This window comes from Ctenopharyngodon idella, chromosome 12, assembly GCF_019924925.1.
Source record: "Ctenopharyngodon idella isolate HZGC_01 chromosome 12, HZGC01, whole genome shotgun sequence".
NCBI classification, from domain to species: Eukaryota; Metazoa; Chordata; class Actinopteri; order Cypriniformes; family Xenocyprididae; genus Ctenopharyngodon; species Ctenopharyngodon idella.
The window spans coordinates 13,737,925-13,762,642 of record NC_067231.1 but is presented as its reverse complement, the minus strand read 5'-3'; the positions used below and the strand labels follow the sequence as shown (position 1 = coordinate 13,762,642).

Sequence of the window (24,718 nt, the reverse complement as noted above, 5' to 3'; positions counted from 1 at the left end):
TAGGACATACAATATTTATTTAGGAACACAAACAATGATAAGTTAATTATCAGGTAGTCCACAAATATTGTGGGAATGGTATCAATACAGTCAAACAGGGGAAAACATACATGGAAAACCATTTGGGAACAAGTGACCCCAAAAGAAAAGTTTGATCAGAAATTGGTGCAAATGGAAAATAAAACAAAAATGAATTTTTAAAATAGGTTACTGACAGCATTGCTTCTTGAAAATTGTTTCCATCCTGTAAGAAATTATTTATTAAGTTTTTTTTTCTTCAGATTTATCATTTTTACATAAAGGACGATACAAAAGAAGATGGGGCCAAAATTACAACTTGAACTGAAGATTTTCTAAGTCTGGCAATGAGACAGAATTCCCGAAAAGCGTTCATGTAGAATTCCCCCAAAAAGAAAGAAACTACAAAATATGATATACATACTCTATGAATGCATCATGCAAAGTGGCGAGTCTGCTTACAAACATGTTGTATAGTAGTCTGTTTTAATGTAGCTTTAGCGGCATGGATTTACTCTTCCCAACTAAGAAACAACAGTCTGATAAACACACCTACTGTAAACCAGCTAACCAGCTCCCCCAAAACAGATTTAAATAAAACTATGAACCAGGAGTATAAAATATCCAGATCTTTCAGAATCAATTTTCAGACCAATCTTTACAATCTTTGAGGACATCAATGAGTTACTGCATAATGGACAAAGCAAAGCATCATGGAAAATCCGTTTCGAGTTCGAAAAAAGTGTGTTCAACTAGTGAGATTCCCTGATTGGTTGAGTAGAGTAAGGTGACAAGTGAGGTACGAAAAAAGTCCCATTATCCAACGGGGCAGAGAAAATGTAAGTCCGATACACAATGTTTTGAGTGTGTAAGTCTCACACACTGTACACATGAACTCTTGCATTACTAGTTAGTTAGAAACCGCAAAAACAGATCGCTAATCCACATGCAACGTCTTGCATAAAGAACACCAGATAAAAGAATAAAAAGTAAAATGTGAGAAAAGTTGCTGCCTTAGATGCTAGACGTCCATCTTTGAGAAAATACCAGAAATAATCCACGGGTGCAATGATCATCATAGTCCCATATACGTTAAACTACTCTTTTATTATAGAAAAAAAACCTCAGTAAAATTTCAGTTGCTCTCTTTCTTAGTAATACAATGTGCGCTTGTTTCTTTATTTCTCTTATTACCTTCGTGTTGGCTTTCGCTCCTCTTCTGTAAATGTCCATGTTGCTTGGTTATTCTTGGTGTAGCTCTCTCCCCCTCCATGTTTGGTGAGTGAGAGTAAAACGAGTGCCCCTGACCCTCCCCTAACCCTCGCTCCCCTCCCGTCGCCCGTGTGAGGGTGGGGAGGAGGCCGTGTAGTCCAGGGCCTCATCTCTCGGCCTCCATGGCGACGCTGGCCTTCTGTTCGGTTGCGGCTTGCTGGTTGACAGCTGAGGGCCAGCCTGGGGGCGGGTGGGCCTGTTGCGGGGAAGGCCCCTGAGTCCATAAGCCCTGCTGGTTGGGCACGGGTGGGGTCATGCCCCAGCTGACCGGAGGTGGAGGGGGTGAGGTGGCCATGCTGGGACTGCTGCTGCTGTTGAAGCTTTCCGAGGCTTTGAGTCGCGAGAACATGGTGAGGGCGTCTGGGAAGTTTGGTGGCGTCGCGGGTGTGTTGGCGGGAGTACACATCTGAAAACAAATCACAAATGTGTTATTGGATAATGCACATAATTGTTCTAATTAGAGTTGTCAAAAGTACTGACTTTGCTACCAATTGGTACTGAAATTTTAAAAATGTGACGCTTTGAGCACTGTTGAGCGGATTCGTAAACACCTCTGATTGGCCATTGTGTTGACGCGCTCATCGGATATGTCTGTGATTGGCTTCAATGATCAACACACTGGAGGATTTGAAAGCACACGGAAGTGTTTGAATTTGAAAGCCGGTGTCTAGACGCCTGCTTTCAAACGCTCCCGTGTGTATCTGTGTAAGCGCTCAGAGAAGAGCGTCATTGAGGACTATTTACAATGTTTTTGAAGCATTTATCATTGAAGCCAATCACAGACATATATCCGACGAGCTTGTCAACATAATGGCCAGTCAGAGGTGTTTATGAATCCGTTCAACAGCGCTCAAAGCTTCACATTTCTAAAATTTCAGTACCGACGTGGTACCGAAGTCGGTACTTTTGACAACTCTAGCTCTAATTAAAGGGGTAGTTCACCCAAAAATTGACCTTTCATCATTTATTTATCATTTATATGCTTTGAAGCTTTACGAATCTTTTGTTTCGAATCAGTGGTTCGGAGCGTGTAAACTGCCAAAGTCACGTGATTTCAGTAAATGAGGCTTCATTACGTCATAAGTGTTTCAATGGTTCATGTGACTTTGACAGTTTGCTCCGAACCACTGATTCGAAACAAAAGATTCGTAAAGCTTCAAAGTTTCATGAAGCAGTGTTTTGAAATCGTCCATCACTAGATATTGTTGAATAAAGTCGTTATTTTGTTTTTTTGGCTCACAAAAAGTATTCTCGGCGCTTCATAACATTAAGGTTGAACCACTGTAGTCACATGAACTGTTTTAAATATGTCTTTCTGGGCATTTGAAAGTGTTAATTATCTTGCTGTCAATGTAGGTCTCACTGAGCCATCGGATTTTATCAAAAATATCTTAATTTGTGTTCTGAAGAGGAACAAAGGTCTTACAGGTGTGGAACGACATGAGGATAAATAATTAATGACAGAATTTTCATTTTTGGGTGAACTAACCCTTTAATGTTTTTGTAAAAACTTGAAATACAAATCTTTCGTTATACATGTCTTTAATATCACTTTTGATGCATCATGAATAAAAGTATTCATTCATTTAAAAAAAAAAAAAAAAAATCTCACTGACCTCAAATTTTTGAACTGGAATGTATATCAATTTTTGACTTCATACATTTAATCAAATTAAACCAAAGTTAACCAGATTTTGCTCCACCTATAAAATAACATTACTTTTTGGCTGATGTCACATACCCCTCATGCATACTGATATCATTTAAAAGACCACTTTTCATGATCCAATCAATTCCCGATGGATAAACTTAGGTTCTGTCTTTTACAGATTACATTAGTAAATTGAGCTGCGAAAACATTTAATGTTGACTACTAAAACACATTTTAAACTGTCTGACAAGCAACTAAAATATTTTACAGTGTCAATATTAAATTCTGCTAAGTTGTCCCAGCAGATCACTCCGACATTCCCTCCCTTCCTTCACATTCTTTCTGCCTGTGCTGATTGGTGCTCTTCTAACAGTTTTACTTCCTGTTTCTCATCTATGCCCTGGCATCATGAGAATGTTGCAATGTTCGGCTACTCCATTACCTTGGTGACCTCCCCATTGTCCTCTCTGAACTCGCTGTCCTCTGTCCGCAGCAAAATGCACATTTACAGAGGTACACAATAGTCCTCATTAAAGCACCCCCGCTATCCCGCTATCCTGTGAATGTTTTCGTTGGAAGGATAACACCACCAGAATAGACATCATTTCAAAGACTGCCACAAATGCGCACATAGTCTGTGGGTTAAATAGGACTAATATGTGGGGAGAAATCTAGAGATTTTGTGAATGAAAGCTAAATGAATGGACAGCGTTTCTTTGGGATACATCCTGATGTGCCCTTGCACAGGTATATCCATATTGTCTTACTGCAGTGATCAAATCGGCATCTGTGTCCCATCCTGTCAGCAACCTTGAATCCTGCCGTCTACAGTTTTTATTGACCCATCAGTAAGGATATCTCGCCAAAAACCACAATCACCCCATTGTGGCCGGTCAAAAGTCTCAAATGGACCTCAGTGTCCCTAGGTGGCTTTAATTCACTAAAGTGTTTACAACAGGAAGTCTGAGGGATTTAAAAAAAAAGCTATGAAGCTGTTACACAGGCTTCAAATTGCACTGGGGGGTGTTTGAGAGTCACACAAAATGGCATCTAGTTATCCATCAGCCGTCTGGACAGCTGCTGCAGATGTGGAGAAGGTCAGTGGCTTAACACAGCCGTCAAACCGAGAGCAGACGCATCTGCAGATCCTCCATAATTCAGAAACATCGACAAAGCATGCTTCAAGAGATGCAGTGTACATAACAAACATGCTCTAGCCAACAGCTGGGTTGCTATGGAAATATTTTGGTTGTGAGGACAGATTTGTTGATGAGAAATGAGGTCAGAGTTGGCGTAGAAAAACAGAACCTGTGGTGCTCAGCCCAGTCCACTTTGTTACACTGCATTTTTGATTCTTACACTTCATTTACTTGGAAACCTAGTGAATGTTTAACTGTATTTGTCTGTTTTGGGACACTGTTAAAGCTGAAGTGTGTAATTTCTGCACTACCAGCATCAACAAAACTGTAAGAAAATATGTTTTCAAACAGGCTTCCTAAACACACTCCCTGTATTCCATTGGTTGGTCAAATGCCGATGTTGAAGTTTTTCTGGTTGGAATTCTAAAACAAAGAATGTTTAGATGCTACACTCAAATAAAACTTGGATATGGAATTATATTGATTCCATATTGATTTTTTTTGTTTTTGAATTATTTTGAATTACGCATTGCATTGTGATATGTTTTAGGTTTAAAGGAAATGTATGAACTTAAAGGATAATGTCCTGGCGGAAAATTACCACTACCTCTTTCGTTTTTCAACAGATTTTTTTTTTTTGTACAGACCAACATGTTAATACTTTTTAGGGAAATCAACTAACAAATGGCTTGCTTGTTTTTGTCTCCAAGTTCAGAAATAAAAACTCTTCGAAACTCTTCAACTTTAAAGCACACTGCACTTTTGAGTGTTTTAAAACAAGACAATTTGAGTGCAACACTGCCAGCCCAATTTTTTAGCGACCTTGGTTCCGAAAGTATTTTTCTCATATGGTATTGTTAAAAAAGTCTTCAGTAAAGAATTATAACTATGAACCAAACCAACCAGCATGACAAACATGAAAAACTTTGATTTAAAGTAAAATGTAATTTGAAAATGGCGAAAAGTGTGTGTGTGTGTGCGCATATATATATATATATATATATATATATGCGCATGTATAGGGACACTCTTTACACCATTCACAGTGTTTCATGAGAGTGGGTGGCCACAAAAGTGTTTATTTGGCACAATTGCTTGTTTCAATTAACTGATTTCATTGCAGACTCATGGGTAATGTAGTTTTTATGAGAAATTCCACTGTTAAACATGTATTTTAAAAAATAAGTTGAAATAATGCAGGCTAAATGCTTCAACAAAAGCATTTACCATTGATGAACAACCTCGTAGCTTTAGTTTTATAAGTTATCATTGCAAATCAATTCCCCTATGGAGAAAATGAATGGTATGTTTACTTCCTGAACCCAACTGTTGGACTCCATAAGACATTGGCAATGATCCAGGTCAAATGTGGGATTTGGAATGGAAACAAACATCTTTTTGCATCAACAATGTTGTGCGACTCCAAAACAGACATCATTGTCTGCGCATTTTCAACCTGAACCAATCAAAATCATGCCATTTTAAACACATGAAAGTGAAATCAGCGTGTTTCGTATTCCAAGTGCATCCGTAAGCATTGCATGTCCATCAGGAAAAAAGAAGAAGATAAAGAGCATCAATTGTGTTTCCCTTTCTATTGTTCAAGTAGCCAGACTGTTCCAATCCAGAAACAAGCAGTGGAGGGATTTACGGATTTTACGTGAGCTTGAGAAAAACACTCCCCCATTCCACTGGAAATAGCTGAAAATTGTATAAAGTAAAACAAAGAAAAGCTTTCAAATTCCTTTGAACTGAAACAGTGACGCATTTTCCCGCTCCATGCTTATACTGTAGCTCGGAGGTTCTACTACAACCACTGTTTTGCATCCTAACATGCATGTATACATGACTCAGGGCTGGAATTATGGAAAGTGAACACATTGTGGCAGATAACATATAAAACATAATGATAACTATGGTAATGAGATAATTAAAGGTTCACTGCAGTGTTCCATTGTAACACAGAACGGCAGCTGCCTGATCTGCTTTACTCGTATCTTTGAGTCTGAGAAAAAGAGAGACACTGGAAGGTGTCGTCAAGCAGGCACACAATGCCTTCAGGAGGTGCTTTGATTTTTAAAACAGTAATTTGTAATCACATGCTGCAGAGATGAATAGGTTTTTCTGATCTCTGCACTCTATTATACTGTGTGTGTGTACGTCTGTTCAATTGTTTGCACATATGTAAGCAAATGATCTCTCAGTTTGAGGCTTGATTATTAACCTGAGTGTTGACACAGTAAAGAGGGATTTCAGAGCAAAACAATAGACAAGTATTGTCTGAAAATGGATGGTTTTTATGGTGAAAACAAGACTTGATGAACACTTACTGTATGTTCAAATCAAGGACACGACTGGCCAATGCTGGCTGCAGTGTCCTCTGCCAAGTTACGTGCATCGTAAAACAGCAAAAGTTGTTCAATCAGAGCAGTTTAAACGGCGTCCAACTGAAAGACATCATGGAAAGATATGACATTCTCTGTCGAAGAGCATTTTTAGAGGCCTTAAAGTCACGATGAAACAGAAGTAGCGACAGATCTGTTCTTCTATATTTTGATGTACACCCTAGTGTATTGAAACAGCTTATTGAAGGAAAAATGTAGGGCTGAGACTTGGTTCTATGTTGATTGGATTATAAGATGTGTGCGGGCATTTACAAAATAGGGTAAATTTTCATTTCATGCTTTAAACTGTTTGTCCTGGAGTGTATGAACAGAAATCATGAAAACCCTAAAGAGGTCCAATTTGCTGTATTTTTGTACTGTAACTATGACAAAATACTATATAATTTAATGACCTGTTCACACCAAGAACGTAAAGATAACTATAATGATAACTTATACCAGTAGGGGCAATATGGGCCATGCCAAGTGTACCGCACATGTCCAGAAAAGTGAAGCCAAAACGTTTCCATCGCCCCCAGGTGGCTGGACCCAGTATAGGTCATAAACCCCACCCTCTCTATGTAATCTAATGGAACGCGAGACAAACTAAACAATTAAATTACACTTCAAATATTTTTTTCCAAAGATGGTTTCTGGCATTTTATGTAGTTATCACGTTGATGTAAGTTCAAGTGTTAGTTTGTTTTAAATAAGTTTGGTTTTAGTTAGTTATTTAATGCAATAAAAACGAGAGTGTGACGTCATGACTGACAGCTGAGATTGACAGCTTCTCTGAGCGAACTGAGGCGGCAACTTTTTTGAGATCTTTTAAATATGACTATTGTGGTTAGTAGTTGTATTCACCTTATTTTAACAAGCCTCTTGTCGCACTACAATCAACAGACATCAAAATTGGAGCAGTCAGGCTACTTAAAAAAGGTTCAGGGGCGTGTGCTTGCGATTGACTCTGCAGGAGTGTGGGCGAGACCTTGGGTGCGTCTCAATCAGCTCCCTAGTTCAGTAGTCAGGGCACTGATCAGGGAATCAGCCACATTCATTTACATGATATACTGATTCACGACCTAGGGAGCTGACTGAGGCGCGGGACTTGATACCGCGGCTCCACTTCACTCACTACTGCGCAGACTCGGGTCCCAAATCAGCGCAAGATGTCAGCGCCATATTGGGAAACTGCCAACTTCACTTTTCTACAGTGGAAGAGTGTCAAGGTGCGTCGTCCATTTTTTTTTTTTTTTTTTTTTTTAAAACAGTCTATGGGCCATGTTGATCTACCAAACCTCGATGTCTTGGTTTGACACGTGCATTACACATTGCTTCTTCACGCATTTGTGATGCATGCTGGGAAACAATGCCTGTAAATGTGGTTTACTCTCTCTGGCACCCTAATAACACAAAGCATGAAATCAACTCAGGGCCAGAAGCTTCAGTTCAAGCATAATCACTGTCTCGGAGTGAAATACTTTGCATACATTGACTTTTAAAATTCCTGTGGGTTTTTTTTAACATCTCAACCTATATTTTTTCCTTCACAATGTTTCACACAGTCTGAATGTCCCACTTCCCCAATTCACAGCCTCCACAAGAGAGAACATCTGCTTTCTTTTATAGGCAACATGACTGTAAGGTCATCAAGATAAGGAGCTTCTCCATGATCATTTTAATCAAACTGTCAGTTAACTGCTATAAACTCATCATTACTCTAACATTTCCCCACCTCTGTCTGTAAGGATTGTATCCAAGAATTAAAATATTGCCTATTCTTTCTTAGGTCACACCCAGGAACAAACCATAGTTAAAGTTACCAGAACTTGTACCCCTCCCTATCAGCCCCAATGCCAGGAAAAGAGCCTTTTCTACTCTTTGTTTGTTAAATCCTGTTTTAATTACTGTACTTTAACCAGAGGATAACTGGGCACCAAGGCATTTCTCTTTTTTCCCTTTGGAGGTGACTGCATGGTCAGAGCTTCACTGGACACAAAAAAAAAATCCTTGGGAAAATGTTTATTTCTCAAAATGTGGAATTTTATTTATTTTATCCTTTGTTATTGAGCCACACATTCTGCTTATGTTTGATTTTATATTTTACTGGATTATAGAAATCAATAGAACAGATTTATATCTTGTTAATAATTAATGACCTTTAAATTAAAAATTAAATTACAATCTGCAATTGAAAAAACACTAAATATTTGGTTAAAGGGTAAGTTCACCCAAAAATGAAAATTATTTACTCACCCTCAAGCCATCCTAGGTGTATATGACTTTCTTCTTTCAGTCAAACACAATCAGAGTTATATTAAAAAATATTTTGGCTCTTCGAAGCTTTGTAATTGGAGTGAATAGTAACCAAGATTTTGAAGCCCAAAAATCCATCTATCATAAAAGTAATCCTTACGGCTCCAGGTGCTTCTGAAGCGAAGCGATGCGTTTTTTTAAGAAAAACATCTATATTTATAACTTTATAAACTAGAATCACTGGCTTCTGCGAGTCGATTCTGCCCAGAAGAGTGAACTTTGACCTGACGCATGACGTATTGACGACAGAGCAGAGGATAGAGCAAAACAAAACACCAGTCATGAATTAAGTCTAAAATGAGAATTTTTAAAGAAATGTTGGAGGAGCTTAAGTTTTTTGCTCATCTCTATTTGTTTGAACTGCTAGAGGCGTCTACTCACACCTAAGCTTACGCTACCCCTACATCCTACATCATACGCCAGAACTCAACTATCTTGTGAACACGTGGACGGATGTTACCAGAAGCTAGTGATTATAGTTTATAAAGTTAAAAAATAGGGATATTTTTCTTACAAAAACGCATCGCTTCGCTTCAGAAGGCCTTTATTAACCACCTGGAGCCGTATGGATTACTTTTATGATGAATAGTTTTTGGGCTTCAAAATATCGATTACTATTCACTTCCATTATGAAGCTTGGAAGAGCCAGAATATTTTTTAATATAACTCTGATTGTGTTTGACTGAATGAAGAAAGTCATATACACCTAGGATTGCTTGAGGGTGAGTAAATTATGGGATCATTTTCATTTTTGGGTGAACTATCCCTTTAAGCTGCATCCCCTGCAATGTGACTGATTTCTGCTCTGCTGTAATAACAAAAAATGTCTTTTGTAATATAATATGATTACAAAAATTAAGTTTGAAAGACCCTGTCCGGTGACTGTGAGATATCAAAATTTCTGTTTTAAGTATTGGGCTCAGCGTGGGAGTTATGAGCTAACGTTGTCAGAAATTAGAACTACAGCAGCAGGGTCACTCTAGGAGACAAACATCTAATATTACATCTGTACAGAGCATGATCTCAGCCCTTGACAACTTGCCCATTCGCAAAAATCACTTCCCAATAATTAATGTATATTAGTAAAATTGCTGAACAGCAATGCATACAGATGTTAAGCTTCAGGGAGGCATGAACATGTGGTAAACATTAATTGGGGCTGTGATGTTGTGCTTTAAAAATAAACACTTGGAGTACTTCACACACACACACACACAAAAAAAAAATCTTACTCTCATGTTGAGTAAATGATTTTATGTTCAAAGACTAGTCACCATCAGTGATTCATTTACAACAGCCAATTCAGAAATCCTGTTTACTTAGGAACCCTCCAAACGAGACTACAGGACCAAACCAACGTAAAAGAACACTCTGTGACGTAAGCACACAAGTCTGTTGATTTTTTTATACACTTATGACTTCACTGTCAATCAGAATTAGTGTGCTAGCGCAGGGGAAATTGTGGCACTAACTCGATTAGGACTGCATAACTAATAATATTAGAAAGTGTTGGCTGCCATGCCACATATTAAAAAAACAAAAAAAACACCTCTGCTTCTTGTGCTTTCAATTTAAATTGTGATGCAGCAGACAAACTATCCTGTGTTTAGTTTTAGACAATGATCCTATAGGTACTCTTTTTCCTCCCCAATCCCTTTATGCCCTATACTCACATCAATAAACTTCAAACAGACACAAACATAGGGAGAACTGATATCCGAAATATTGCACAACATTGTGTACTGATGTGTAATATGTAACTGAAATAGATCTCAACCAAAGATTGTCAACTTCTAATAATAATAACAATAATTATATAATTACTAAGAACCAGTCTGACTATCATTGAAAATAACTGACTCAAAAAAACGATTCACTCACAATTCAAACATCGCTGTGACTTGCAAGCATGTTTTATTCTATACAAGAACATTATCTACTAGATAAAATATTTAACAGCTAAGGATAACTAGAAAAAATTATCTTCACTATAGAAATTTCTGTTACTTTAATTATTTTATTAATTTCCAAGACTTTTCCAGGTCTGAACAACACTATTTAATTAAAAATATATATACTGTTAATACTTTATAATAAAGTTCCATTTGTTATTATTAGTTCTACATTAGTTAACATGAACTAACAATGAAAAATAATTTTAAAGCATTTATTAATCTATGGGTACATTTACACGACAATGATGTACTAAAAACGGAACGACAACGTTGTCAAAGCGATCCCCGTTCACACGAATCCGCGAATACGATTAAAACGCAGTAGTTGTTGATGTCACTTTTGCGCACATTATGCGCCTATAGACTGAACACGTAATACGGATGCACGTGACGTCACCGTTTTCACAAATTTGCATTTTTTTGTAGTTTACACGGAGACGATAACGGCATCGTTTTCAAAAACTTGCACTTTGAGTCCCGTTTTCAAACGTTTGTGTAAATAAACGGCCAAAATGCATAAAAAGTTTTGTTTTTTTTTTAGTTGAAAACGGTGTCATGTAAGCGGCCCCCAAGTTCATGTTCATTTCATAATTTACTAAAACATTATTAAGATCAAAAGCTGTGTATGTTAACATTATTTAATAGGACCTTATTGTAAAGTGTTACCGATATACCTAATATTTGAAGGAATATAGTAGAAACCAACTGTGACATTGGGATATTCCAGAACTCCATCATCATGATGCACATATGTTTCTTTTTAATAAAGGTATTAAACACTAGCATTAGTCAAGAAGACACTGATTGTTGCTTGACACATGAAATCCCACATCCGTGATACTTTAACCTTGCGGCCATTATTTCATTTCAGTTATGCTGCATGCAACACTGAAATACTGCCTACCTCGGCACACTACAGTAATAACAGTGAACACAGCGCCTGTGTGTGTGTGTTTATTTCTGGAAGCCCAGTCTCTCCGCAACATGGCCGACACTATGGCTACAGCTTTACATTGTTATTGTTACAGCCACGATGTAAACTGAGCACGTATAGTCGCATAACAAACACATTTAACAGGAAAAAAATTACATTTAATAAAGTAAACACATAAACATAGATGGCGGCTTTTATACTCACCATTTGATGATGGTGACCGTAAGGTATATTTGTCTCTTGAAAGAAGGCACTAAGAGCTGTCTGTGAATGAGAGATCACAACATTACTTCACATGCTGTAGGCTATAGTAATATTTAAACATAGGCTACCGATATCACGCTAGACCGGGGAACTGTTGGGGTTTCACTTATTTTAGCGAGCTGATAATGGCTCTAGGATTTAGGCTGATTCAAATGAGAAACGAAAGCACAACATTGTATCAATGTTGAGCTCTGCTGGAGTGTAATCTGTCAGCGGTCATCTTCATTGCATAATAGCATGGGAAGCTAGTACAGTGTGTCATGGGGAAGGATTATAGTATTTAATCTGGAGTAAACTCTAATTGGATAGTAGTCTATCTCTGTTGAGCTTTTCGCTATTATAGCCTACTATATGTGTATTTAAGTGCCGTTTTATCCTAAAATAAAACACATGCAGACGGCATTAATAGACTTTAAATGCCCAAGGATGAAAATAAAACTTGTTTGGGTCATTGTTATTAGTCATAACTGGGAATGGCAACTAGACACGCGACAGAGTAGCTATACAGTGCATCACATAAACAATGCACTGGCGTAGGGCATGCATAGTGTGCTATCCGCTGCGCTTACCTCAAACTGCCAATGTGCCGCTTGCAAAAGCTGTTTCGCCTGGTCTGCGGCACATCCAGCTGTCAGGACGAACTGGTTTATCATAACTTGATGTTTGAGTTCATCCATATTCGCTGGTGTTTATTTCCGAGCCACGAACAATAGTGTTTTACCCGGGACAGGATTTTTGAGATTTAGTCTCTCCGCTTTTCTCCTTCAGTCGTCCACCATTACAGCCGGTTGAGCAAACACAAATATTTACTGTAGGAGCGCTGGTGTAACGAGCGCCAGATGATTGACAGCATGAGGCAGCCAATCAGAGAGTGGTGGAGGTCATGGGAATTGTATGCGTAGGGATTCCACGTTTGTTTTGTTTCTGATGACACTGCATTAGTTTGACGTATATGTTGAAGCGCTTGAGATGGATGTTTACCATTTTGATTATACAAAGTGAAATTATCTATTGTTAAACAGAGAAAATGCGTATATAAACAACACGACAAGGATAATAGTGCATGTTTAAGTTGCTCTTTAAACACCAAAACTCCATATCCCGTCATGCAACGCTTTGTTTGTTAGGTTCTAGAAGGCAGAATTTATGAATGACGGTCGCTCCCGTCCAATTCCCATTCGCGCTATGCCACTACCTTTCCAAATATGGTAAACAAATCTTCCAACACCAATTAAATCACTTGCATCTTAGCAGAAGACCAACTGATGTACTTTAGCGCAGTCCTTTGTATTGTTAATAGTAAGCATATGACGACAACTTTTACATGAAGTTGCTTTTACTTTTAATAACAGATCGTGACTGCGCTTGTCAAAATGATATGCTTTGACTGAAAAAGACCGTATCACATCTTTAACACAAATACGGAATAAACAATACAAATTCAATCGTGCTCGATCCATCTATGATACCATTTTCAGCACCGGCATTTAAATAAAAAATATCACGTGAATCATAAACATAAGTCATGTCTATAATAATGAATTAAAAAGGCGTTATTGTCGAATTAATGTTTCTTCTGTGTGCATTTCTTCTGTTCAAGTCAGCTGAGACCACGATGGACAGTAGACAGGTACAACATATCCCAATATCCTTTGCTCTCAGGAAATCCCATCTCGCGAGAATATGGGTTCTTCACAAGACAGTCTTTTCCAATAGTCTTGTTTATGTTTTTATTTTGTTCACCGATAAAACGTCGTGTATTTGACGCCTACTTGTGAGTTAACGGATGTTACATAAGTCGGTTTGGTTTGTCAGAAGAGCTAGAACGTAGATACAGAAGTTGATTTCTTTTGTTCGCAGTTCTTTTTGTCGCCAGAGATGGGAATGTTTCCATAGCGGAGGAAGCAAACGGTTTCCAGCTAACTGTCCAAATAAACCTTATTTTATCTACATACAGCACTCTTCAGCAGCCATTTACACTTAAACATGGGTTCAATACTAAGCCGAAGGATTGCTGGAGTTGAAGACATCGATATTCAAGCCAATTCAGCGTACAGATATCCCCCCAAATCAGGTGAAACGTCACTTAAGTAAAATGTTGACAACCGTTAGCTGCATTACAAAGTCTAATATAGTTTGTATTTTACCATTCATAGGCCGTTACATATTCTTTATGTTTGTTACATTTTGTACTTTTACATCTCAAAAATGTGTTATTTACTGTATGTCTCATGTTTTTTACTTTTTGAAATCTACTTTGGCAGTGTTCGACTATTGTAATGTGTAGAGAAAATATACTAATTTAACGTCCACATGGATGCATTGAAACATCATCCAGTGTCAACTCTGTCTAGTGACCACATCCATCCTAGATAATAATCTAATCTCCCTAATGTCTTTATTGCAGGAAATTATTTCACCAGTCATTTTTTCATGGGTGGAGAAAAGTTTGACACACCCCATCCAGAGGGATATCTTTTTGGGGAAAATATGGATTTGAATTTCCTTGGCAACAGACCTGTGCAGGTGACCAAATGAAACTGCCACCTCAAAACTTACAAGAGTCTGACACTCTGTCATCCTCACACATGCGTTTATGTCCTGTTTTCCACAGTTTCCCTATGTGACACCAGCACCACATGAGCCTGTCAAGACTCTGAGGAGTTTGGTGAACATCAGGAAGGATTCTTTACGACTTGTCAGGTACATTGTGAATATAGTCATGGCTTGAAGGGGCTGCTGAACGATGCCACAATGTAGACTATATGCTGAAATAAGAGAGCCGTGACAACCAACTTTTGTTTTTCAAATTTGCAGGTATAAGGATGATTCTGACAGCACAGCAGAGGACACAGGAGAGCCCAGGGTCCTTTACAGTGTTGAGTTCTGCTTTGATACTGATGCCAGAGTGGCTATTACATTATATTGTCAAGCCTTTGAGGAGTTTGCCAATGGGATGGCAATGTAAGTTTCCACTGAGTAGTACATTTGGTAATGTTTCTGCAGTTGAATGATGCTAAATCAGCTAGTTTGTTCTGTTCACATTTGTAGCTAAGTGAATTTCTTACAGGGAAAAAGATTAGATGATATGTAGAAACTTCAGTGTCATGTGATTGATAGCCTCAGTTGCTTTAAAGTCCCATTTGAGCCATTTGATCCCAAAGAAACTTAACCCATTGGCATCTAGACAACAGCTTCATTGGAAACAGTGGCACTTGGTCTAAATACAAAATCTTTTGACCAATCTTTTCTACTTCGTCTAAACAGAAAAGATTAATGCTTACGCTGCGTTGAAAACCCTGTAACAACTTTGGTGGTTCCGGTCAAAAATGATCGGCCTTTTAAAAATTGCTTGTAAATCGCTCGTTATTCTATATTATCACCAAATATTGGATTCACTCTTTTTGTCAACTTGTTTTCTTTTAGTTAGGACAGGATTTGAATTTCTTTTTGAAACTGATTGATCGTAGGCTTCATTGATCTGAGCCTAATTGATCTGAGGATAAAGTTCATCTCTTTGAAATAGAAAGCCTGTGAAAAAATGAACATGTGTGTGTGCATATATCCACTCATGCACAGGTTCGGACCTGTGCATGCGTAGATACATGCACACTCACTCTGCCTTTATCTTTGCAAGCACACATGTACATATGTGAACATGAACATGTTCCTGAACACTAATTGTTTCTCTTATTTTCGATCTCCCCTATTCATTTTCAATGGATGGTCATTTTTGACCAGTGTAAGCTCAGGTCAATGAGGCCTACAATTGGTCAGTTTCAAAAATAAATACAAAACCTGTCCTAATTGAAAGTTTTCAGGTTTTCATTGAATCCAATATTTGGTGGTGATATAGCATAACGAGAGATCTATAAGCTATTTTTTTGTAGGCTGGTCATTTTTGACCGGGAACATCGCAAGTGTAACAAGGTGGAAAAAACTATCCCAAAAAAGTACAAAAATTATCCTAAAATTAAAAGTTGTTATATTCTGTGTGAGTGAAATCAGTAAGTTTTAGTCCAATGCGATAACATTAACTAACATTTTCAGGAAAAAAAAAATCCTCTCTGGGTCAAAATGACCCGAACACAACAATAAGCATTAAATGCTTTTACATTGGTCACCATGTTTAAAATGTGCATTACTAGTAACTGATACCATCAGTTATGCTCAGACTTGTTGGTGATAATCACTACAATTTTCTTTTTAAAGATACAGCCCCAAAAGCCCTTCAATGGTGTCTGAGACGGTCCATTATAAGAGAGGGATTAATCAGCAATTTTGTCTGCCATCTTTCAAGATTGATTTCACTAAATGGAAGCCTGAAGAGGTGTGATTTTCTAAGATTATGTTTTTGTAGAGACTCATTTGCATCAGTGCCATCTCATCAAGGCCTTTCTGCTGTTCGATGTTTTTAAAAAACAATTGTGAATAGTTAGGTGTGTCATGTCTTTTTTTTAATTAAACATTCATATTTATCTGTAGCTGAACTTTGATCTGGACAAGGGCGTTTTCCCTTTGGTGGTCCAAGCAATAGTGGATGATGGAGATGGTTGGTGAAAAATTATAATTATAATTATGTAATATCATTACATACTGTTGTCTCACAAAACATTTTATTTTCTGTTACAGATGTCACAGGGCATGCACATGTTCTCTTGGCAGCTTTTGAAAGGGTGTGTATTTCTTGAGATTTGTTTTCTGTTCAAGAATGTCAGCTGGACTGAAAGTTTGCAAGCATTTGGTCATATTTTATAACATTGAGTAAGTCATTAACCAGGCAGTTTTTTATGGAGTCAGTTTGAAATTTATGGTCATGGAAATCCTGGAATCATGGTTCTTCATATATTAGTCAGGCTAATATATGAAGAGATGTATAAAAGTAGTGCATTAATGTGTTTTCATCGATTTTAAGAACTACTGCTTTTAACTAATTTGAAGAGATTTGATTAATCTTGGCTTAAAGGGTTAGTTCACCCTCTTGTCGTACCAAGCACACAAATGAAGATCTTTTTGATGAAATCTGAGAGCTTTCTGTCCCTCCATAGACCGCTACATGACTACCACTTTGATGCTTCAAAAAGTTAATAAAGAGATTGTAAAACTAATCCATATGAATTGAGTGGTTTAGTCCAAATTCTCTGATAAGACACGATCATTTTATATGGTGAACAGTTTGAATTTAGGCTTTTATTCACATATAAACATTCATCAACTCGCATCAGTTGTAATAAGCAGAAGCTCAAGCATGTTTGAGAACCAATGAGGTTCATTCTCATGTGTTATGCAGCACGTTTGATCTTCTGCAAGAGGTTGGGTTCGGTTGAGCTTTTATGTTCGCTGATCAAATGTTTATATGTGAATAAAAGCCTAAATTCAATCTGTTCATCATATAAAGTTATCAAGTCTCTTCAGAAAATTTGGACTAAACCACTTAATTCATATGGATTAGTTTTACGATCTCTTTATGAACTTTTTGAAGCTTCAAAGTGGTAGTTGCATACCTGTCTATGGAGGGACCGAAATCTCTCAGATTGCATCAAAAATATCTTCATTTGTGTTCCGAAAATGAATGAAAGTCCAACAGGGTTTGGAACGACATGAGGGTGAGATGACAGAATTAATGACAGAATTAAATTTTTGTGTGAACTAAGCTTTTAATTTTAATCATGTTGCTGATGTAATTATGATGTTAATTGTTGTCTAAGCAGTAGAGGTGAAAGAGGTAGGTAATAAAACATTATTTTTCCGAACAGTACTAATGTTATCAATGGAAATATGCACAGATGTCTTCATTAGCCATCTCCCAATAAGACAGAAGGTTAATTTTGATTCTCACATTCTTTTATTTATTTATTTTTTTTTACCTATCCAGCTTGTTCTGTTGTTTTTATTATAGTAATACTATATATATTCCCTCATTTACAGCATGTTGATGGCAGTTTCTCAGTGAAGCCTTTGAAACAGAAGCAAATCGTAAGTATTTTTGCATCTCATATTTCTCATTGTTAAATGTAAGGGTGTGATATTTGTGCCTTGTAGCAACAGAACAATCTCATTTTCCAATATATCTGTGATTGTGGCTGTATGGTTGTATTTCTTAATTGGATCCCTCATTAAGCAGACAGATTGAAAGCTTTGATTCATCTGCAGTCGTGCACGCTTATCCACTCCACTTGTGTGGAAGCAGTAATCAGGCCATGTCACTTCATGAAAAAGATAATCAATGGTCATTTTGATCAGTGCTGTGATGTTTCCCCAGCTAGTAATCTGCTTTTCACTTACGTATCGTGTGCTCATCTTTTAGGTGGACCGCGTGAGCTATCTGCTGCAGGAGATTTATGGCATTGAAAACCGGAACAATCAGGAGACAAAGGTAAATCATGTCACTACGCCAGAGAATTTAGGGCAAATGAGATGATGTGCCTGACTGGTTTCTGGTAATACAATATCCGTCCTGCCATTTCCTGTCTCTGATTTCATGTACTATTTTACAATGTTTTCTTTTGTCTCCTTTCTTCAGTCCACAGAGGACGAGAACAGTGACAACAGCAGCGAGTGTGTGGTTTGTTTATCAGACCTGCGTGACACACTGATTCTCCCTTGCAGGCACCTGTGTCTGTGCAATGCCTGTGCTGACACACTGCGTTACCAGGCCAACAACTGCCCTATCTGCAGACTGCGTAAGTGCTCATTAATCAACGCCTGAGCTTCCTGTATTGTTCCTCCATTATTATTCAGATTTGTTCCGCTGAATGAGTCGAACCTTTAAAGTGGGTATGGCCATAAAGATAAAAGGCTGAGTGATGATTTTTTTTAAATCTGATATAGACTGATTTACCATTGTGCTTTTATTGCCCTTTTCATTGTTCTTATTAGTGATGAATAGTCCCTAGTGCATCATTGAGCCTGCATGCAGTGCAGATCACGTGACTGTTGAAGAACAGTGCCATCTGCTGAGGATGTCGTGTAATAATGATTATTAGGTTTAGTATTTCTTCCCTTATGTGAAGAAGTTATAGAGAAGCTCATTTTCAGTGAATTTATGAAAAATACATTTATTTTTCTGAGGAAAAATTATATAAAATAGCATTTCCTTGCTATATAATTTAAGCAGAAACATGCTAATAAGAAACTATATACAACAGGACTGCCGTAAGTTGGCCAAGCTTTTGTGTACTTGTGTAAAGTGTGTTTTTGCTCTATAGAACTTATGCACTGAGAGAATGTGCACTGATTTTGCTTTAAAAGACCAGCTGTGCAAATATTTACCCCCTTTTTGTAGCCAAATGAATCTGGTAACACTTAAGAGTGTCCATGTGAAAATGCAGCACCTGTGTTTGTTTATGCACACTGCATTTATTTGTGTCCTTTTTTTCCCCACATGACCTTCCTTTCTGCTCTCACTGCCCCAGCATTCAGAGCCCTGCTCCAGATCCGAGCCGTGAGAAAGAAAACTGCTGCCACTCTCTCCCCGGTTTCCTTTAGCCCAGTGTTGTCCCAGAGCTCTGACCATACTGAGCATTCGGTAAAATTCACACTTACATTTCATCCTGTACTCAAATTATTAATATACTATCATGGATCCATTTCAACTGTGTTGCTACAGTAGTATTGATTTTGTCCAGTGAAATCATGCTTCGCATTTGACTCCAGTACAGTTATGACTGGTGTTTTAGGTTTCAGTGGCGAATAATGCCTCATTCCAAACATCCAGGATGTTGGACAAATTTGGTTTTGATTCTTTGGCGTATGGCAACACTTAAACTACTGTTCAAAAAGTTTGGGGTCAGTAAAACTTTTAAAAGCTCACTGGATCTGCATTTATTTGATCAGAAATACAGTAAAAACAGTAATATTGTGAAATGTTATTATAATTAAAAAATAACTGTTGTAATACATTTTAAAATGTAATTTATTGCTGATGGCAAAGCTGAATTTTTAGCAGCCATTACTCCAGTCTTCAGTGTCACATGATCCTTCAGAAATCATTGTAATATGCTGATATGACATTTGTGCTGCTTAATGTTTTTGTGCAATCCATGATGTATAGAAAGTACAAAAAGCATTTATTTGAAATAAAATAAATAAAGTTTTAACTGTCACTGTTGATCAACTTATTTAATGTACAATTTATATAATAAAAATATTAACTTCTTGAATGCATAAAAAAATGACTGACCCCAAATTGGCAGGAGAGGTGTATGTTGTAAGACAAACTTCATTCTTAAAATATTATAAGAGCACTAAATCCTTTTAATTATATATGGCAATAAGTCTGAAGTTTACTAACACCATTTTTTTTTCTTATTGAATCTCAGAATGCCGACAACATCCCTCCTGGCTATGAGCCCATCTCCCTGCTTGAAGCCCTGAACGGGGTTCAACCTGTGTCCCCTACAATCCCATCAGCACCTCTCTATGAGGAGATCCAGTTTTCTGGGGAGATGGGAGATCCCCTCAACCTGACTGGGCGGCAGCAAAATGCAGATCCCGCATCAATGAAGGGAAAAGGTAGCAAGTCACCAGATGGGTAAGTCACTATTGTGAAAATACTCTCTGAAAATGCTCAAATAATGTTTTTTTTTTTCATTGATATGTGTGGTGTTTCCAGGTCTACACGTTCTCCTTCGTCCCCCATACAGGAGGAGGAAGATGAGGAGAGGATGTCAGAGCTCTCTGATGCCCAGCCTCAGTCTGTTCTGCCCTGCAGTCTCAGTCCCACTGAGGTCAGACTTTATCACTTTCTTTTCTGCGCTTGTTAAATGATCCCCACTTTTTATTTTAAGATAATGTAGTTACATGTACTTACTAAAGTAGTAACAGTAAATAATGTATAATTATAAGTGTCCGAGAATCTGTGGCATAAATATTGTAAAATGGTTTCTTTAGAAATGCATTTCCTCTAAACGTTTGTTTGTCTGTGACTCATGCCATGGATGAGGTGGTTGTGTAATGCCATGGATTAGTTTGCATAGATCTGTGTGTTTTAACTGGTTGCATGTGACTGATAAAGATATGCAAACTAGTAAACCACCTACACTGTTGTGTTAGTTCATCATTTCCTACAACTTGTAAAAACGGCTCATTCTACTTTATTTCCCAGAAGGCCACAGCAGAGGGTGTGTCCACCAATCCTGGTTTCCCAAATTCAGGTTAGCAAACTCGATGTGCAAATTTGCATTCAAATGAAACATTTCATGTCCGTACTGGAAGTCCTCAAATAACATGGGCAGCGGTATTGCAGTAAAACAAATTAAATATATAATATTAATATATACTGTATGATATAAAGTATATAATATGAACATTCTGACTGAGGCCTGTCAGAGTGTGGTGTTAGAGAAGAAACCATGTTAATCATGTGATGTTGGCAGGTTCAGAGAGCAGATCACTGGGTGTGTCTGTGAGTGAAATTCTACAGGACTGCCACAGCGAGCGCAGCAGCCTGAGCCGGACAGAAAGTGACCCCTCAGCAGATCTGGCCCTGCCTGGTGAGCCACTAACACACTCGGTACCCCACAATCCTGACACTCTCATTTAGTCTGCCAAAACTCTTATAGGAATAGTTCCTTTGAGTCCATTTTTGAGGGTGGGGTGTCTTTCATGCCCTTATAAACCCTTGTACTGTTGACTTTGAGAAAATGCAAAAGAGCAAAGTTGGAGAAGCAAGTTCTTTTTTAGCAGAACTAATGCTGTGTGAACCTTCTGTTATTGCTGCTTCTTTGCTCAGCAATTTTTACCCTGTAATGCTTCTCTTTAAAGGGTTAGTTCACCCAAAAATGAAATTTCTGTCATTAATTAGTTTACTCACCCTCATGTCTTTCCAAACCCATAAGACCTTTGTTTAACTTCAGAACACAAATTAAGATATTTTTAATAAAATCCGAGAGGTTTCTGACCAGTTTTTGCGCACAAAAAGTATTCTCGTCGCTTCATAACATTATTTTAATGATGTTTTTACTACCTTTCTGGGCCTTGAAATTTGTTATGACATTGCTGTCTATAGGGAGGTCAGAAACCTCTTGGATTCGATCAAAAATATCTTAATTTGTGTTCCGAAGATGAATGAAGGTCTTACAGGTTTGGAACAACATGAAGGTGAGTATTTAATGACAGAAATTAAATTTTTGGGTGAACTAACCCTTTAAATGCATTTTTACTGTTCTCTTACAGTATAATTTACATTCCTTCTACATACTAGAAAATTCCCACGTGAATTACTAAGATGTACTCAATAGGGGTGTAAATATTTCCTCTGATAATTTGGTTGTGATTTTTCATGTAAAATCATGAAACCAGAAATGTGTCTATTGGGTAATTTTTAATTTAAAATAAATTTTCATACACAAATGTAACTAGGGGGGTAATTTACCACATAATGAAATATTATTTAAAACATAGAACGTAGTATTTGAGTTTTTAATAAGAAATGAATAATATATTTTTTTATTATTTTAGTATTTGAATTTAATTGTAGTAATTAAACTAGATTGTTAAATTTCCTTCTTACATTAAGGCATCACTTTTCATATCCCTTGTAATTTTACATGTAATGAAGAAGAATATCTTTGATGCTATGGAAGTCCATTTTCACCACACAAGAAAAAAAAAGCAGCTTTAGTAAATCATAATTTTAACATTAACAGTACAAAATGGAAATTGAGTTGAATTTGAGATGAAAGGTAAATTAACAGTCAATTATGATTAAAAAAATTGACTTGATTTATTTGTCATTATTGACTTTCTATCTCATAAATCTCACAATTACTTAGTATCTAATCATTTCAATTTCATGTCATAATTACGATTTACCAAAGCATAATTTTTTCTCCTTTATGTGGCAGAAATGGGCTTCAGTACTGTTGCTGTGTGTCTGATGCATGTCTGTCTAATGCTGTGCTGTCTCCTAACCCTCTCTCTTTCTTACTTTAATTCGGCTTTGCTCTTAACACACGTAGCGTCTGAGTCATGGTCCACTGCTGTAGAGGAATGTTGACTCTGGTAGGTCATCAATGTCATGAATAATTCACTCTTAAAAGTTTCTATTTTTTTTCTACCAGTCACTTTGTAAAATTCAGTTCATAATAGTTATTCATGTCACATTTAGAAAAGTTTAGAAACATGACTTTTTCACATTTTAGAATAATAGTAAACTCAGTAAAACTGAAATGGCACAAATGGATCTATGGTTTATAATGGTGTGTGTTTACACTTGGTGCGATTGCTCTGTTAGTGTGGTTCATTTGAATAAGCGTGATCCTTTGTGCTCACCAAACAAGCAGACCGAGACCCCTGAAAAGGTGGGTCTCGGCCCGCTTTCCAAACAAACTCTGGTGCGATTCAACTGAAATATAAACACAACACGGACCAAAGACATATAAACTAACCTAAAACAGGATGTTATGTCACAAGATGCGACCCTAAGACAGAATGCTCAAGCCTACCAGTCGCTATGTTGCCCATTATAGTTCAGTACAGGTGTAGGAAGGACCAGGACTAAATGTATAATTTTCTTTTTTGGTCCGGACCAAGAGAACCAAACTACAAGTGTGAACACACCCTAAAAGTGTCCATCTGTTATACACACTTCTTTACTATTTGGCCCAACTCATCCCTTTCAAATCAGTTGTAATTAAAGTTGTAAAGAACTCATTTGTCAGCCCAATTGGCCTACAAAACTAATTTCAACCATAAGCTCTTTTAAAATCGAAAGGTTTTCATGAGAAAAATACATTTTATCAAGTGTTTTCAAACTTGAAGTGAAGATTCTCTGCTCATTCTCATTTCACCTGTCTTCACCCTTCCTCAGGGTCATCAGAGTCCATAGAAAGCCTGAAGAGTCAGAGCACCAGCAGCTCCAGTCAGCCTCTGCTCTGCGTCCCCAGCACCCTCCGCATGGAAGATGAGCGTCTCGCTTCATAAACGTCCCCTGCTGTGCCAGTTTCATCAACCCGCTGTCTCAATCATCACTACGCAAATCAAAATATTCCCAATCCAGCACACTATTGTTCCATGAACATTACTTTGTCTCAATTCAGACGATTACTTCTTTAGTATCACAATCAAAGTCTTATGTTGAAGAGTCCAAGACATTTCTCTGTGAAGTAGAAACATTATACAGAAGTTTTAACGCACTAGCTTCAAGAAAACTTTATAAAAAAAAGACGTTTATAAGACTAGCTTTTGCTTTGAGAGTACAGAACTTTTGAATGGTTTAAATGCTTTTAATGGATGCCCAGCCTCTTTGAAGTATGCAGCTTCATGGTGATTTATGACTGTGTACTTGATACGTTTTTATTGTTTTCTGTAAACAGCAAATGAACACTAAGTGCATCAGATTGCAGTCTGATACTGACGGATAGTATAATCAGTTACCCAGTTGAAGTAGTCATCTATGTCTATATCTTATATATTTGTTCTGTGCCTTACAGTACTGTGTGGCTGTCCCTTTGTCCTCCCGTTGAAACATACAAAGTGGGAAGCTGTAGCACCTTTTGAAGCTTTAATGAGTAGTTTATAGAAGGATCTGCCATCATTTACAGTGACATATCTGATGCTTTTTAGTGAATTCACTGCTGCTTATCTATGTCAGGCACCTTTAAAAGTTATGTATATTTGTATGTAGTCAGATTGTTTTATCATAAAGTGTTGTGCACTAATGAGTCACTGTGGTTATTTTAAGGTATAAATTATATGAATTTTTTCATGATCCAATTTCACTGAGAATATATTAATTTGTCATGATCCTGCTGTTCTGAAATAAACCCTAATTCTAATAGCTA

The 24,718-nt window shown here is 37.4% G+C and overlaps 2 protein-coding genes across 5 annotated transcripts; one reads left to right on the top strand and one right to left on the bottom strand.

Moving 5' to 3' along the window:
- ubald1a (UBA-like domain containing 1a) lies at positions 1 to 12,830 on the bottom strand. The gene is given in 4 exon segments (XM_051915735.1): positions 1 to 1,513; positions 1,515 to 1,696; positions 11,874 to 11,933; positions 12,503 to 12,830. Coding segments are annotated over 4 exon segments (531 nt in total). The 5' UTR covers positions 12,611 to 12,830; the 3' UTR covers positions 1 to 1,332.
- Positions 12,831 to 13,588: 758 nt separating this feature from the next.
- On the top strand, positions 13,589 to 24,595 carry mgrn1a (mahogunin, ring finger 1a). 4 transcript variants are annotated; one of them, XM_051915734.1, is made up of 17 exons: positions 13,589 to 14,007; positions 14,341 to 14,459; positions 14,548 to 14,636; positions 14,751 to 14,897; positions 16,146 to 16,263; positions 16,419 to 16,485; positions 16,566 to 16,609; positions 17,862 to 17,909; positions 18,241 to 18,309; positions 18,457 to 18,616; positions 19,349 to 19,461; positions 20,255 to 20,466; positions 20,548 to 20,662; positions 21,043 to 21,088; positions 21,311 to 21,427; positions 22,895 to 22,937; positions 23,746 to 24,595. In XM_051915734.1, the coding sequence occupies exons 1-16, from the start codon at positions 13,920 to 13,922 to the stop codon at positions 22,930 to 22,932; spliced, it is 1,590 nt and encodes a 529-aa protein (XP_051771694.1). In that variant the 5' UTR covers positions 13,589 to 13,919; the 3' UTR covers positions 22,933 to 22,937; positions 23,746 to 24,595. The 4 variants fall into 4 exon arrangements, with proteins under 4 accessions (XP_051771694.1, XP_051771693.1, XP_051771692.1 ...); XM_051915733.1 differs by having other exon boundaries at positions 21,040 to 21,088; XM_051915732.1 differs by lacking the exon at positions 22,895 to 22,937.
- The last annotated feature ends 123 nt before the right edge of the window (positions 24,596 to 24,718 follow it).

What these genes read in the sequence shown, in the direction of transcription:
- mgrn1a (XM_051915731.1), top strand. Translation starts at nt 13,920, where the DNA reads ATGGGTTCAATACTAAGCCGAAGGATTGCTGGAGTTGAAGACATCGAT. An exon ending in TTGGCAACAGACCTGTGCAG is followed by an intron (nt 14,460 to 14,547) that starts GTGACCAAATGA and finishes TGTTTTCCACAG; the next exon opens with TTTCCCTATGTGACACCAGC. An exon ending in CTGCCCTATCTGCAGACTGC is followed by an intron (nt 18,617 to 19,348) that starts GTAAGTGCTCAT and finishes TCACTGCCCCAG; the next exon opens with CATTCAGAGCCCTGCTCCAG.